Raw genomic sequence first — 14,141 nt, 5'->3', positions numbered from 1 at the left:
CGGCTGCCCGGTTCAGCCTTAATTGTGGCTGGTTGTAAACAAGCTAATCAACTGAGGGAAGGGAGACAAGCAATAACCATTGATAGACAGTGGAGGAAAGAGCAGGACCAGGGCCTTTTTTTTCTTGGTTGGTAGGAGGTCTGAGTTTTTAATCTAAATTGAAGCATGATAGCAGAGGCTGGGCTAACAATGTGGGGCCTGGAGCAATAAGGGAGTTGTAGGCTGGTCCAATTAAAATGTCAAACCACTTACTTATTCACTAAAACAATCTTGTGAGTTTCAAAATATCCTATAGCATATAATGTATTCCTGCTAATTACAGTACATGTTTACCACAATAGCAGTTAAAAAATGGTTGTGATGGTGGTATTAGATCCACCACCATATTTTACTGTAGGGATGAGGTATTTCTACATATGCATTGATCTTTTCAAGGCCAAACCCACCACTAGTGAGCGTGGCCAAGGAGATCAATTTTCATGTCATATGACCGTAGCACCGGTTCCAATCCAAGCGCCAATGCCGTTTAGCAAAGATTAGGCGGTGCTATGGCCAGACAACATGAAAATAGAGCTGTTTGGCCATGCACACCAATGATTTGGCCTTCGAAAGAACAATACATATGCAGGAAATACCTCATCCTTACTGTACAACATGGCAGTGGATCTTTGATCTTATGGGGCTATTTTGCTTCCACTTGTCCTGGGACCCTTATTAAGGTCAATGGCATAATTAACTTTACAAGTATATTTTAGCCAAAAACTTGGCTGCAAGTAGATCTTCCAGCAAGACACCTTCTTCTTTAGATATTTTTTTACTACCTGTTAATAAACAAAACCTCCCTGAGCAACTGTATTAGTTTAAAATAATATATACATTTTTAAATAGCTCCGTATTTGTATTATTTATTACATTTTTATCAAAGGATCCAATAATTCCTCACCCTACTGTAAATAAATATTGGACCACATGGGGCATTATCGAGTGAGAGAGAGGGACGATATTATTACATTTTTTTACTTTGAAGCCGAGTACCGTTAATACAACGACTTCTAATTTCCCTTGGATTTTCTTGGAGTTCACCAGGCTTTCTTTTGGGACATCTATCCAATTATGCTGCCACTGTAGATTATTCCTAAACCTGCATGTGGATAATTACAATAATAGTTCTGCTTTCCCCCCACAATCCAAATCAAAGCAATTAATACATCTCTGAAGAGGAGCCCCACAGTTAATGGATCCTGTTTCACTTACATTCCAATCATGTCTAATTAATACAAAAAATGATGACGCTAAGAACACATCAAATGTCAATATTCATTGCTAACACATTGCTAAGAGGTCAGTCATAGTGCTACACTATAGTAGTAACCTTTATTACAAGTATTCATTAATGACAAACTAGAGGGAAGGAAGAATTAGACATTAGAGATTTCTATATAGACACAAATCAACAACTAGATGGACAAATTGCATAACAAATTGTTACAACCGTTAAAACACACACATGATCCATCACAAATGATAGTTGTAGGACAGATAGATACTTACACAGCAGATGAAGCACATGCAAAATCAAAATAAAGCCATGCCACATGGCGAGCCGGTTAGGCGGTTGAAAAAAGAAGAACAAAACACGGTTAGAAAAACGTTTAAAAGCTCAGAGCTCTTCATTTACCATTTCCACAACGATTCCAGTGACATACTTTCTCCTTATCAGCCTGGGAGAATTCTCCCAGGAAATGTCACCTGTCAGATATACCTTTTAACTTCTTATCAATATTAATAAATGGAATTGAAAGCTAATAACGTTATCATAAGAAGTCAGAACAGCCCAGTAACTCTCTGACAATCTCATTTCGTCAGGCTGAGCTTAAACACTATATAACCCCTTTCAGTGGCAGAAACATAGTCCTCCTGTCACCTCAGTATTAGCATTGTATGATACTCCAGTGATATTGGCGTATAATCAGTTTGTTGTCGATGTGAAAATGGCAATGCTTTTCATGCATTGTTAGAATGCTGTTAGCGCATCAGAGAGTGGGTCGAAACACATGCTCATGCCGAATACCGGTACTAACCTTGCAATAGTGTTGAGCTAGTGGGTTCAATAACCTCTACACCAGAAAAACGGAACAGAACAGAGCAAAATATATAAAAACGAACAAAAGCACACAATCATAGACATTGCTGCCTTAATATGAACAACGTGAAAGTAAAGCTGGTGAATGACTTTTTAGCTTCGTGGGTGCAGTGTTAAAAGGCATACAGTGAGGTGGAAGATGTTGCTGTTAACCTAAATCATTATGATGTTGCATTAGATTAAGGCACAGATTACTAAATTGAGTGTATGCAGTTATTCTTACATTAAATCAGCTTCAGACTGATGTTAAGCATGGAAATGTCCTCAGTTATTTATATCAAATAAATCACATAAAGAGGAATAAAAGTCCATTCAAAGTGAAATGAGAATCATGTCGAAATAACACAACATTTTCAGTACACTTTATGATAACAGGCATTAATACATTATTTCTAAACTATTAATAAATAAGTATTTCATTATTTGTATACATTCATAGTATACCTTTACAACAGGTCAAATACTTTATGAAGCATTTAGAGACATGTATCGTGGCCTTTTCATGAAAGTTATTATAAAGTGTTACCAACATACAACATGTTCATTTTGTTGCACCTGGAACACATGGTAATTAATGTACTCACCATACAGGACAAAGCTTGTGTTGGAGCTGCCCAGTTTGTTAATGGTAATTAATGTACTCACCATACAGGACAAAGCTTGTGTTGGAGCTGCCCAGTTTGTTAATGGTAATTAATGTACTCACCATACAGGACAAAGCTTGTGTTGGAGCTGCCCAGTTTGTTAATGGTAATTAATGTACTCACCATACAGGACAAAGCTTGTGTTGGAGCTGCCCAGTTTGTTAATGGCGATGCAAGTGTAGTTGCCGTAGTCGGCCTCAGAGACATTGAAGAAGGTCAACTTGGAGAGCTGCCCGGCATCTTCGATCTCCATGCCGTCAAAACCATTGAAGATCCTTGAAGAGAGATGCACACCTCTGTAGTCAATGAATGAATAAAGGAATTTATTTAAGAATGTAAAATACATAGTGTCTTTGGAAAGTATTCAGACCCCTTGACTTTAACCACATTTTGTTAGGTTACTCTTATTCTAAAATTCTAAAACTTATTCTAAAATATATATTTTTTTAAATGTGCTTGATCTTGACACAGTACCCAATAATGACAAAGCGAAAACAGGTTATTGGAATTTTTGCTAATTTATCAAATGTAAAATTTACATAAATATTCAGACCTTTTACTCAGTACTTTGTTGAAGCACCGTTGGCATCGATAGCAGCCTCAAGTCTTCTTGGATATGCCGCTACAAGCTGTATTTGGGGAGTTTCTCCCATTCCTCTCTACAAATCCTCTCAAGCTCTGTCAGGTTGGATGGGGAGCGTTGCTGCACACCTATTTTCAGGTCTCTCCGGAGATGTTCGATCCGGTTCAAGTCTGGGCTCTGGCTGGGCCACTCAAGGACATTCAGAGACTTGTCCCAAAGCCACTCCTGCATTGTCTTGGCTGTGAGCTTAGGGTTGTTGTCCTGTTGGTAGGTGAACCTTCTCCCCAGTCTGAGGTCCTGAGCGCTCTAGCGCAGGTTTTCTTCAAGGATCTCTCTGTACTTTGCTCTGTTCGTCTTTGCCTCGATCCTGACTAGTCTCCCAGTCCCTGCTGCTGATAAACATCCCCACATCATGATGCTGCCACCACCATGCTTCACCGTAAGGATGGGGTCAGGTTTCCTCCAGACGTGACGCTTGGCATTCAGGTCAAAGAATTCAACCTTGGTTTCATCAGACCAGAGAATCTGGTTTCTCATGGTCTGAGAGTCTTGAGGTGCCTTTTGGCAAACTCCAAGCGGGCTGCCGTGTGCTTTTTACTGAGTGGCTTCCGTCTGGCCACTCTACCATAAAGGCCTGATTAGTGGAGTGCTGCAGAGATGGTTGTCCTTCTGGAAGGTTCTCCCATCTCCACAGAGGAACTCTAGAGGTCTGTCAGAGTAACCATCGGGTTCTTGGTCACATCCCTGACCAAGGCCCTTCTCCCCCGATTGCGCAGTTTGGTCGGGTGGCCAGCTCTTGGAAGAGCCTTGGTGGTTCAAAACTTCTTCCATTTAAAAATGATGGAGGCCACTGTGTTCTTGGGAACATTCGATTTTGCAGAAATTTTTTGGTACCCTTCCCCAGATCTGTATCTCGACACAATCCTGTCTCGGAGCTCTTCTGACAATTGCTTCGACCTCATGGCTTGGTTTTTTTCTCTGATATGCACTGTCAACTGTGGGACGTTATATAGACAGGTGTGTGCCTTTCCAAATCATGTCCAATCAATTGAATTTACCACAGGTGGACTCCAATCAAGTTGTATAAACATCTCAAGGATGATCAATGGAAAGTCTCAATTTCGAGTCTCATATCAAAGGGTCTGAATACTTTAAAACAAATCTGTTTTCGCTTTGTCATTATTGGGTATTGTGCATAGTTTGCTGATGATTTTATTTCATTTCATCCATTTTAGAATAAGGCTGTAACGTAACAAAATGTGGAAAAAAATAAGCAGTCTGAATACTTAAGGCACAGTATACACTGAGTGTACAAAAAAATAGGAACACCAGCTCTTTCCATGAAATAGACCTACCAGGTGAAAGCTATAATCGCTTATAGATGTCACTTGTTAAATCTACTTCAATCAGCGTAGATGAAGGGAAAGAGACAGGTTCATGAAGGATTTTTAAGCCTTGAAACAAGTGAGACATGGATTGTGTATGTGTGGCAGTAAGCCATTGAATGGGCAAGACAGTGCCTTTGAACGGTGTATGATAGTAGGTGCCGGGAGTGTCAAGAAATGTAATGCTGCTGGGTTTTTCACGCTCAACAGTTTCCCAAGTGTATCAAGAATGGTCCATTACCCAAACAACATCTAGCCTTGTTGACTCAATGTTAGGAAGGTGTTCCTAATGTTTTGTACACTCAGTGTAGAGCTGCCTCAGCCATGGGAGTACAACAATGCACACAACTCTTGTGTTACTCACAACCTCCTTGTATGGAAACTTACTGCAGCTAGAAGTTTGGGGAAGTCTGAGATGACCACCACGACGCCTACATTTTATGTCATTGTTATCTTAACTATATGTTATAATTTATTGCAATTTCCAAGCAGGTTCAATGGCAGGGGAAATTACAGTGTCTTGACCATGTACAATGGTAATATGTGTAATACAAAATGATACGGCCGTTAGGCTTTGGGTCTCTAACCATGGGGACATTCTACAAGTGTACTCTCTCACCTTTGAAAATGCTGATGATCTAATGACCTTCCTTGAAAATCTACTTCCAGGAAAATCAAAAAGCCTGGAAAAAGCAGCAATTCAACATGTTTGCAAACATGCACAACGGGTTACCTTCTGTCGTCTCGGTACCACTCGAAGTCTGCCTCGGGTACTGCATCCGCCTCGCACTCCAGCACCCCTCTCTGGCCAAGGGTCACGCCAACGTCTCTGCCCTCTGACACACTGGGGGCATCTACGGGCACACGAGGGCACTCATGGGATCAGTGTTCCAGAGACGGGGGTCAAAGTATCACGCAGGGGTCATGTGTAAATAGCAGAGCGAGGATTTGGTCCATCCAGAAAGGATGTTCCTCTATCTGAACAGCTGTAATCAAGTTGAAAGCCATTCTTCTTTGGAGAACCAATTTGTAAATGCAGAGGGGTTTAATTTAACTGGTACTTCAGAGCACAGTTAATGTTGTAATTTTAATTTTTTTTAATTTTTTTTATTTCACCTTCATTTAACCAGGTAGGCTAGTTGAGAACAAGTTCTCATTTGCAACTGCGACCTGGCCAAGATAAAGCATAGCAGTATGAGCAGACAACACAGAGTTACACATGGAGTAAACAATTAACAAGTCAATAACACAGTAGAAAACAAAGGGGGAGTCTATATACAATGTGTGCAAAAGGCATGAGGAGGTAGGCGAATAATTACAATTTTGCAGATTAACACTGGAGTGATAAATGATCAGATGGTCATGTACAGGTAGAGATATTGGTGTGCAAAAGAGCAGAAAAGTAAATAAATAAAAACAGTATGGGGATGAGGTAGGTGAAAATGGGTGGGCTATTTACCAATAGACTATGTACAGCTGCAGCGATCGGTTAGCTGCTCAGATAGCTGATGTTTGAAGTTGGTGAGGGAGATAAAAGTCTCCAACTTCAGCGATTTTTGCAATTCGTTCCAGTCACATGTCAGCAGAGTACTGGAACGAAAGGCGGCCAAATGAGGTGTTGGCTTTAGGGATGATCAGTGAGATACACCTGCTGGAGCGCGTGCTACGGATGGGTGTTGCCATCGTGACCAGTGAGCTGAGATAAGGCGGAGCTTTACCTAGCATGGACTTGTAGATGACCTGGAGCCAGTGGGTCTGGCGACGAATATGTAGCGAGGGCCAGCCGACTAGAGCATACAAGTCGCAGTGGTGGGTGGTATAAGGTGCTTTAGTGACAAAATGGATGGCACTGTGATAGACTGCATCCAGTTTGCTGAGTAGAGTGTTGGAAGCCATTTTGTAGATGACATCGCCGAAGTCGAGGATCGGTAGGATAGTCAGTTTTACTAGGGTAAGCTTGGCGGCGTGAGTGAAGGAGGCTTTGTTGCGGAATAGAAAGCCAACTCTTGATTTGATTTTCGATTGGAGATGTTTGATATGAGTCTGGAAGGAGAGTTTGCAGTCTAGCCAGACACCTAGGTACTTATAGATGTCCACATATTCTAGGTCGGAACCATCCAGGGTGGTGATGCTAGGCGGGCATGCGGGTGCAGGCAGCGATCGGTTGAAAAGCATGCATTTGGTTTTACTAGCGTTTAAGAGCAGTCGGAGGCCACGGAAGGAGTGTTGTATGGCATTGAAGCTTGTTTGGAGGTTAGATAGCACAGTGTCCAATGATGGGCCGAAAGTATATAGAATGGTGTCGTCTGCGTAGAGGTGGATCAGGGAATCGCCCGCAGCAAGAGCAACATCATTGATGTATACAGAGAAAAGAGTCGGCCCGAGAATTGAACCCTGTGGCACCCCCATAGAGACTGCCAGAGGACCGGACAGCATGCCCTCCGATTTGACACACTGAACTCTGTCTGCAAAGTAATTGGTGAACCAGGCAAGGCAGTCATCCGAAAAACCGAGGCTACTGAGTCTGCCGATAAGAATATGGTGATTGACAGAGTCGAAAGCCTTGGCAAGGTCGATGAAGACGGCTGCACAGTACTGTCTTTTATCGATGGCGGTTATGATATCGTTTAGTACCTTGAGTGTGGCTGAGGTGCACCCGTGACCGGCTCGGAAACCAGATTGCACAGCGGAGAAGGTACAGTGGGATTCGAGATGGTCAGTGACCTGTTTGTTGACTTGGCTTTCGAAGACCTTAGATAGGCAGGGCAGGATGGATATAGGTCTGTAACAGTTTGGGTCCAGGGTGTCTCCCCCTTTGAAGAGGGGGATGACTGCGGCAGCTTTCCAATCCTTGGGGATCTCAGACGATATGAAAGAGAGGTTGAACAGGCTGGTAATAGGGGTTGCGACAATGGTGGCGGATAGTTTCAGAAATAGAGGGTCCAGATTGTCAAGCCCAGCTGATTTGTACGGGTCCAGGTTTTGCAGCTCTTTCAGAACATCTGCTATCTGGATTTGGGTAAAGGAGAACCTGGAGAGGCTTGGGCGAGGAGCAGCGGGGGGGGGCGGGGCTGTTGGCCGAGGTTGAAGTAGCCAGGCGGAAGGCATGGCCAGCCGTTGAGAAATGCTTATTGAAGTTTTCGATAATCATGGATTTATCGGTGGTGACCGTGTTACCTAGCCTCAGTGCAGTGGGCAGCTGGGAGGAGGTGCTCTTGTTCTCCATTGACTTCACAGTGTCCCAGAACTTTTTGGAGTTGGAGCTACAGGATGCAAACTTCTGCCTGAAGAAGCTGGCCTTAGCTTTCCTGACTGACTGCGTGTATTGGTTCCGGACTTCCCTGAACAGTTGCATATCACGGGGACTATTCGATGCTATTGCAGTCCGCCACAGGATGTTTTTGTGCTGGTCGAGGGCAGTCAGGTCAGGGGTGAACCAAGGGCTGTATCTGTTCTTAGTTCTGCATTTTTTGAACGGAGCATGCTTATCTAAAATGGTGAGGAAGTTACTTTTAAAGAATGACCAGGCATCCTCAACTGACGGAATGAGGTCAATGTCCTTCCAGGATACCCGGGCCAGGTCGATTAGAAAGGCCTGCTCAGGCCTGAAGTGTTTTAGGGAGCGTTTGACAGTGATGAGGGGTGGTCGTTTGACTGCGGCTCCGTAGCGGATACAGGCAATGAGGCAGTGATCGCTGAGATCCTGGTTGAAGACAGCGGAGGTGTATTTGGAGGGCCAGTTGGTCAGGATGACGTCTATGAGGGTGCCCTTGTTTACAGAGTTAGGGTTGTACCTGGTGGGTTCCTTGATGATTTGTGTGAGATTGAGGGCATCTAGCTTAGATTGTAGGACTGCCGGGGTGTTAAGCATATCCCAGTTTAGGTCACCTAACAGAACAAACTCTGAAGCTAGATGGGGGGCGATCAATTCACAAATGGTGTCCAGGGCACAGCTGGGAGCTAAGGGAGGTCGGTAGCAGGCGGAAACAGTGAGAGACTTATTTCTGGAGAGAGTAATTTTCAAAATTAGTAGTTCGAAATGTTTGGGTATGGACCTGGAAAGTATGACATTACTTTGCAGGCTATCTCTGCAGTAGACTGCAACTCCTCCCCCTTTGGCAGTTCTATCTTGACGGAAGATGTTATAGTTGGGTATGGAAATCTCTGAATTTTTGGTGGCCTTCCTGAGTCAGGATTCAGACACAGCAAGGACATCAGGGTTAGCAGAGTGTGCTAAAGCAGTGAGTAAAACAAACTTAGGGAGGAGGCTTCTGATGTTGACATGCATGAAACCAAGGCTTTTTCGATCACAGAAGTCAACAAATGAGGGTGCCTGGGGACATGCAGGGCCTGGGTTTTCCTCCACATCACCCGCGGAACAGAGAAGGAGTAGTATGAGAGTGCGGCTAAAGGCTATCAAAACTGGTCGCCTAGAGCGTTGGGGACAGAGAATAAGAGGAGCAGGTTTCTGGGCATGGTAGAATATATTCAGGGCATAATGCGCAGACAGATTACAAGGGGAGTATAATAAGATCAACGATTCCTGTCTTTGAAAAATGTATGGCAACATGCATCATGCATCAAATATCTTTACCCATAGACAGCCAATAAGGCATGATGTATAGCAAGCACAAATTCTTATATATATTTTTTCTTTCACAAACTGTTTTTCTGGTGAAGTGTAAAAACAATAAAGCTAAACCCAAATCAAAACTGATTTCACGTAAATGGAACCCTACAAGTTTTTCTGGAGAACTGGAACAAAGTTAAGATTAACCCAAACTGAGCTTCATCCATTCATCTATATTAAATTATTGGTCATGAGACCAATGACTCAGAGAAACTGTCTGCAAGGGAATGGAATGCCTATTGCACATTGTAGCAAATGGAAAACGTTTCGCAACAAAAACCAGTCTCTCTTATTGGACAAGTTCAGTGTTAGTCCCTCCCCAATTTGGCCCATTTGCTTCCGTTTCGTTCCCAGTATAATACATGCCAGGACTGGGTTGACATTGAACTCACAGTTGACTGTGATCTCCACGGTCTGGACATCTGTGGCGATGTCGTTGACGGCGGTGCACTCGTAGGTCCCCGCTCTCTGTCTGGAGATACTGGGGATGTCCAGGTACTCGTCGTCCGATGCCAGGTCACCTGTGGAGGTTTTATTTTTTATTTCACCTTTATATAACCAGGTAGGCTAGTTGAGAACAAGTTATCATTTACAACTGCGACCTGGCCAAGTTAAAGCAAAGAAGTGCGACACATACAACAACACAGAGTTACACATGGAATAAACAAACATACAGTCAATAATGCAGTAGAAAAAAGTCTATATACAGTGTGTGCAAACGAGGTAGAATAAGGGAGGTAAGGCAATAAATAGGCCATGGTGGCGAAGTAATTACAATATAGCAATTAAACACTGGAATGGTAGATGTGCAGATGATGAATGTGCTAGTAGAGATACTGGGGTGCAAAGGAGCAAGATAAATAAATAAATACAGTATGGGGATGAGGTAGTTGGATTGGCTATTTACAAATGGGCTATGTACAGGTGCAGTGATCTGTGATCTGCTCTGAAAGCCAGTGATTAAAGCCGGTGAGGGAGCTTCAGAGATTTTTGCAATTTGTTCCAGTCATTGGCCGCAGAGAACTGGAAGGAAAGACGACCAAAGGAGGAATTGGCTTTGGGGGTGACCAGTGAGATATACCTGCTGGAGCGCATGCTTCGAGTGGGTGCTGCTATGGTGACCAGTGAGCGGAGATAAGGCAGGGCTTATCTGTAGCCAGTTTTAAACCTTAACGTTTGCATTTCCTGCAACAACAGGGTAATCAAATTAAGATCCTACATCTGTAACTACATTCAGACATATAATTGACTAATTAACCACATTTCCATCCACAGGTTTTATGAGAGTAAAGTCATACCATATAAAAGAAAACAACGTTTTGGTACAATTTTATAAATGCTGATGATCATTTGTTCATTCGACATGGTGAGATCTTTTTGTGTCGGTAAAATGTATTATGCGAGAAATAGCGGTGGAAACACATTTATGCGCAAATATTGATACAGTATAACAACCATCAAATTGAAGTAAACTTGGGAGTCACACGATGACATGGTGTGTGGTCCTCCAACTACAACTTGGGAAATCATGCAGTTTATTAGGCTACAGACTAAATAAGTTATAATGAACTTCACAGGGTGGTGAAAGTGCATGGTGATCTTGATGCTCCTATCCAATAAATATTGAGGTGGCACTCTAGGCAACAGCTCGCATATACAGTGCGGATAGGTTGTGTGGGTAGGCAAGTCTACATGATGAAATTATTATGGATAAGATCAAGAATATTTTTATTTGTCAAATGGCAGCCAAGCATCAATCATCATGTCACCAGAATAAGGGCCAAGACCAGAGAAGGCACATTTAACGCAACAGTTTTAGTTGAAAATGCAATGGAAACACATTGAACTTTTTATTTTTATTCGGTAGATAAAAACTTAAGAAAAAAAGTACATTTTGTGTGCACTACGTCATCACACTGATTTCTATCTGTAACGAGTTTGTTTAATGGAAACACCACTGGTGGGAACTTTGGCATATTTACTTCATGCGGATTTTGGATATTTGCATGAAAATCTGTCGCCAATTGGATGGAAACCTAGCTATTGGCTACATCAGAAAGAAGTGATGTTATTCTAAGTCAAGCTCAACTGCAAGCTCCCACGACTCCAAGCAACAATGATTCATGAACTGATTTACTAGCCAGCTATCAATTAACCCTTTTTGTTTCAGGATTCTGACCGAAAGAAATGTTGAAGTCTGAATCAATTGGAGATGAACCCAGAACATGCACAAATCAGCAGTGTACAGCAAATATTAAAAAAAATATATAGATCAATCATTTAATAATCATTTAATAAGCTGACATATGTACATCATATGTTAGAAACAATTAAAATACTTTTCCATGTTTATCTGTCATTTGTTTCAGGGAATTGAAGGGTGAGGGGATAACTAATGTCTTCAACTGATATGGTCTGTCTTGTGGAACACTGAAAATGTATAGGTAAAGTATTCAGACCCCTTGACTTTTTCCACATTGTTACGTTACAGCCTTATTCTAAAATTGATTAAATAAAACATCTACACGCAATAGCCCATAATAACAGTTGTTTTGCAAATGTATCAAAAAAAATGTAATACCTTATTTACATACTGTAAGTATTCAGACCCTTTGGTATGAGACTTGAAATTGAGCTCAGCTGCATCCTGTTTCCATTGATCATGTCACGCCTGCTCCCACTCTTCCCCCCTGGCGCTCAAGGGCGCCAGGCTCCCCGGCATTGCGCACTCCTGCCATCATCATTACGCACACCTGCCATCATCATTACGCACACCTGCCTTCCCCCGTCACGCGCATCAGCGATTATTGGACTCACCTGGACTCAATTACCTCTGTCATTACCTTCCCTATATCTGTCTGGTTTCCCGCTCTGTTCCCTGCTTCTGCATTGATTGTCCTTGTTTACCCGTGTGCTGACTCTTTTCCTGTCACGTTACCTGTCTGTTCCTCATTAAATTTTCAACTTCCCGTACCTGCTTCTCCTCCCCAGCGTCATCCCTTACAGATCATCCTTGAGATCGTTCTACAACAATTGGAGTCCAATTGATTGGACATGATTTGGAAAGGAACACGCATGTCTATATAACATTGACAGTGCATGTCTGAGCAAAAACCAAGCCATGAGGTCAATGGAATCTTCGGTAGAGCTCCGAAGCACAATTGTGTAGAGGCACAGGTTCTGGGGAAGGGTCCCAAAATGTTTCTATAGCATTGAAGGTCCCCAAGAACACAGTGGCCACCATCATTCTTAAATGGAAAAGGTTTTGAACCACCAAGATTTGACTCTTCCTAGCCGACCAAACTGAGCAATCGGGGGAGAAGGGTCTTGGTCAGGGATGTGACCAAGATCCCGATGGTCACTCTGACAGAGCTCTAGAATTCCTCTGTGGAGATGGGAGAACCTTCCAGAAGGACAACCATCGCTGCAGCACTTCACCAATCAGGCCTTTATGGTAGAGTGGCCAGACAGAAGCCACTCCTCAGTAAAAGCCACATGACAGCTTGCTTGGTTTGACCATGAGAAACAAGACTCTTTGGCCTGAAGGCCAAGTGTCACGTCTGGAGGAAACCTGGCACCATCCCTACATGGTGGTGGCAGCAGCACCATGCTGTGGGGATGTTTTTCAGCGGCAGGGACTGAGAGACTAGTCAGGATCGAGGGAAAGATGAACGAAGCAATGTACAGAGAGATCCTTGATGAAAACGTGCTCCAGAGCGTTTAGGATGTCAGACTAGGGCAAAGGTTTACCTTCCAACAAGACAACGACCCTAAGCACATAGCCAAGACAATGCAGGAGTGCTTCCGGACAAGACTCTGAATGTCCTTGAGTGGCCCAGTCAGAGCCCGATCGAACATCTCTAGAGAGACCTGAAAATAGCTCTGCAGCAATGCTCCCCATCCAACCTGGCAAAGCTTGAGAGGATATGCAGAGAAGAATGGGAGACAATCCACAAATACAGTTATGCTAAGCTTGTAGCATCATACCCAAGAAGACTATAGGCTGTACTTGCTGAGTAAAGGGTCTGAATACTTGATAGTGATAGTTGATAGTGATAGTTCAGTTTCTTTTTTTTTTTAATAAAATGTTTGAAAAAATAATCTAAAAACCTTTTTTTGGTTTGTCATTATGGGATATTGTGTTTAGATTAATGAGAGAGAAAAAAACAATTGAATACATTTTAGCACAAGGCTGTAACGTAACAAAATGTGGAAAAGTCAAGGAGTCTGAATATTTCTGTTGTATTCCTCACTCTATCCTTTCCTTAAACACATTGACTCAAAACTTAAAACTGCCTCCAGACTCATCACCATTCTGTAAACTGACATTTTGTAGTGGAAAACATGACTAATTGATTAGCGTAGCTGCCTTTGTAGTTCCACTTTAGCCATCACTGCTCTGCTCTCAGTATTCACGTTTCTGTTCACCTCACTGTCACATCAATAAAGCAAATCATACAATGTTTCAGTTAAGCTTGAGGGAGAAGGCTTATTCCTTCATGCACAGAACTTAACGTCAAGTACAAAGGACGTACTTGATGTCAAAAAAGATCTTTAAAAAAAAAATAACACTAGGAAAAATCTCCCCAGGTATTGTGGGTGACAGTAATGGCATGCACATGTATTCACTTTGCTGAGTTTGAACAGACATGTGACTCCCACCTGGTAGGAGCCATTAACAAAAGCAGTCATGGATGATCTCGGATCACCTGACGAGGGTGTCAGGAGAACCCTCGGAACGCACAGGTGTCAGACA

At 42.7% G+C, this 14,141-nt stretch overlaps 1 protein-coding gene across 8 annotated transcripts in view; it reads right to left on the bottom strand.

Moving 5' to 3' along the window:
• Positions 1-14,141, bottom strand: part of ntm (neurotrimin) — a 436,848-nt gene that overhangs the window by 4,487 nt on the left and 418,220 nt on the right. For 4 of the 8 annotated variants that reach the window (XM_090186151.1, XM_090186152.1, XM_090186148.1 and 1 more), the window contains 4 exons: positions 9,778-9,906; positions 5,489-5,609; positions 2,911-3,062; positions 2,082-2,117 (listed from right to left, as the gene is read on the bottom strand). In XM_090186151.1, coding sequence (XP_090042277.1) covers positions 2,082-2,117; positions 2,911-3,062; positions 5,489-5,609; positions 9,778-9,906 — 438 coding nt within the window. The remainder of the gene's footprint in view (positions 1-2,081; positions 2,118-2,910; positions 3,063-5,488; positions 5,610-9,777; positions 9,907-14,141) is intronic. The other 4 variants (XM_090186155.1, XM_090186154.1, XM_090186149.1 and 1 more) reach the window with 1 other exon arrangement.

The sequence above is a fragment of the Oncorhynchus mykiss genome, chromosome 10 (genome assembly GCF_057628025.1).
Source record: "Oncorhynchus mykiss isolate SJ-2025 chromosome 10, ASM5762802v1, whole genome shotgun sequence".
NCBI classification, from domain to species: Eukaryota; Metazoa; Chordata; class Actinopteri; order Salmoniformes; family Salmonidae; genus Oncorhynchus; species Oncorhynchus mykiss.
The sequence above is the reverse complement of the archived record's forward strand: the minus strand, read 5'-3'. Positions and strand labels throughout refer to the sequence as shown.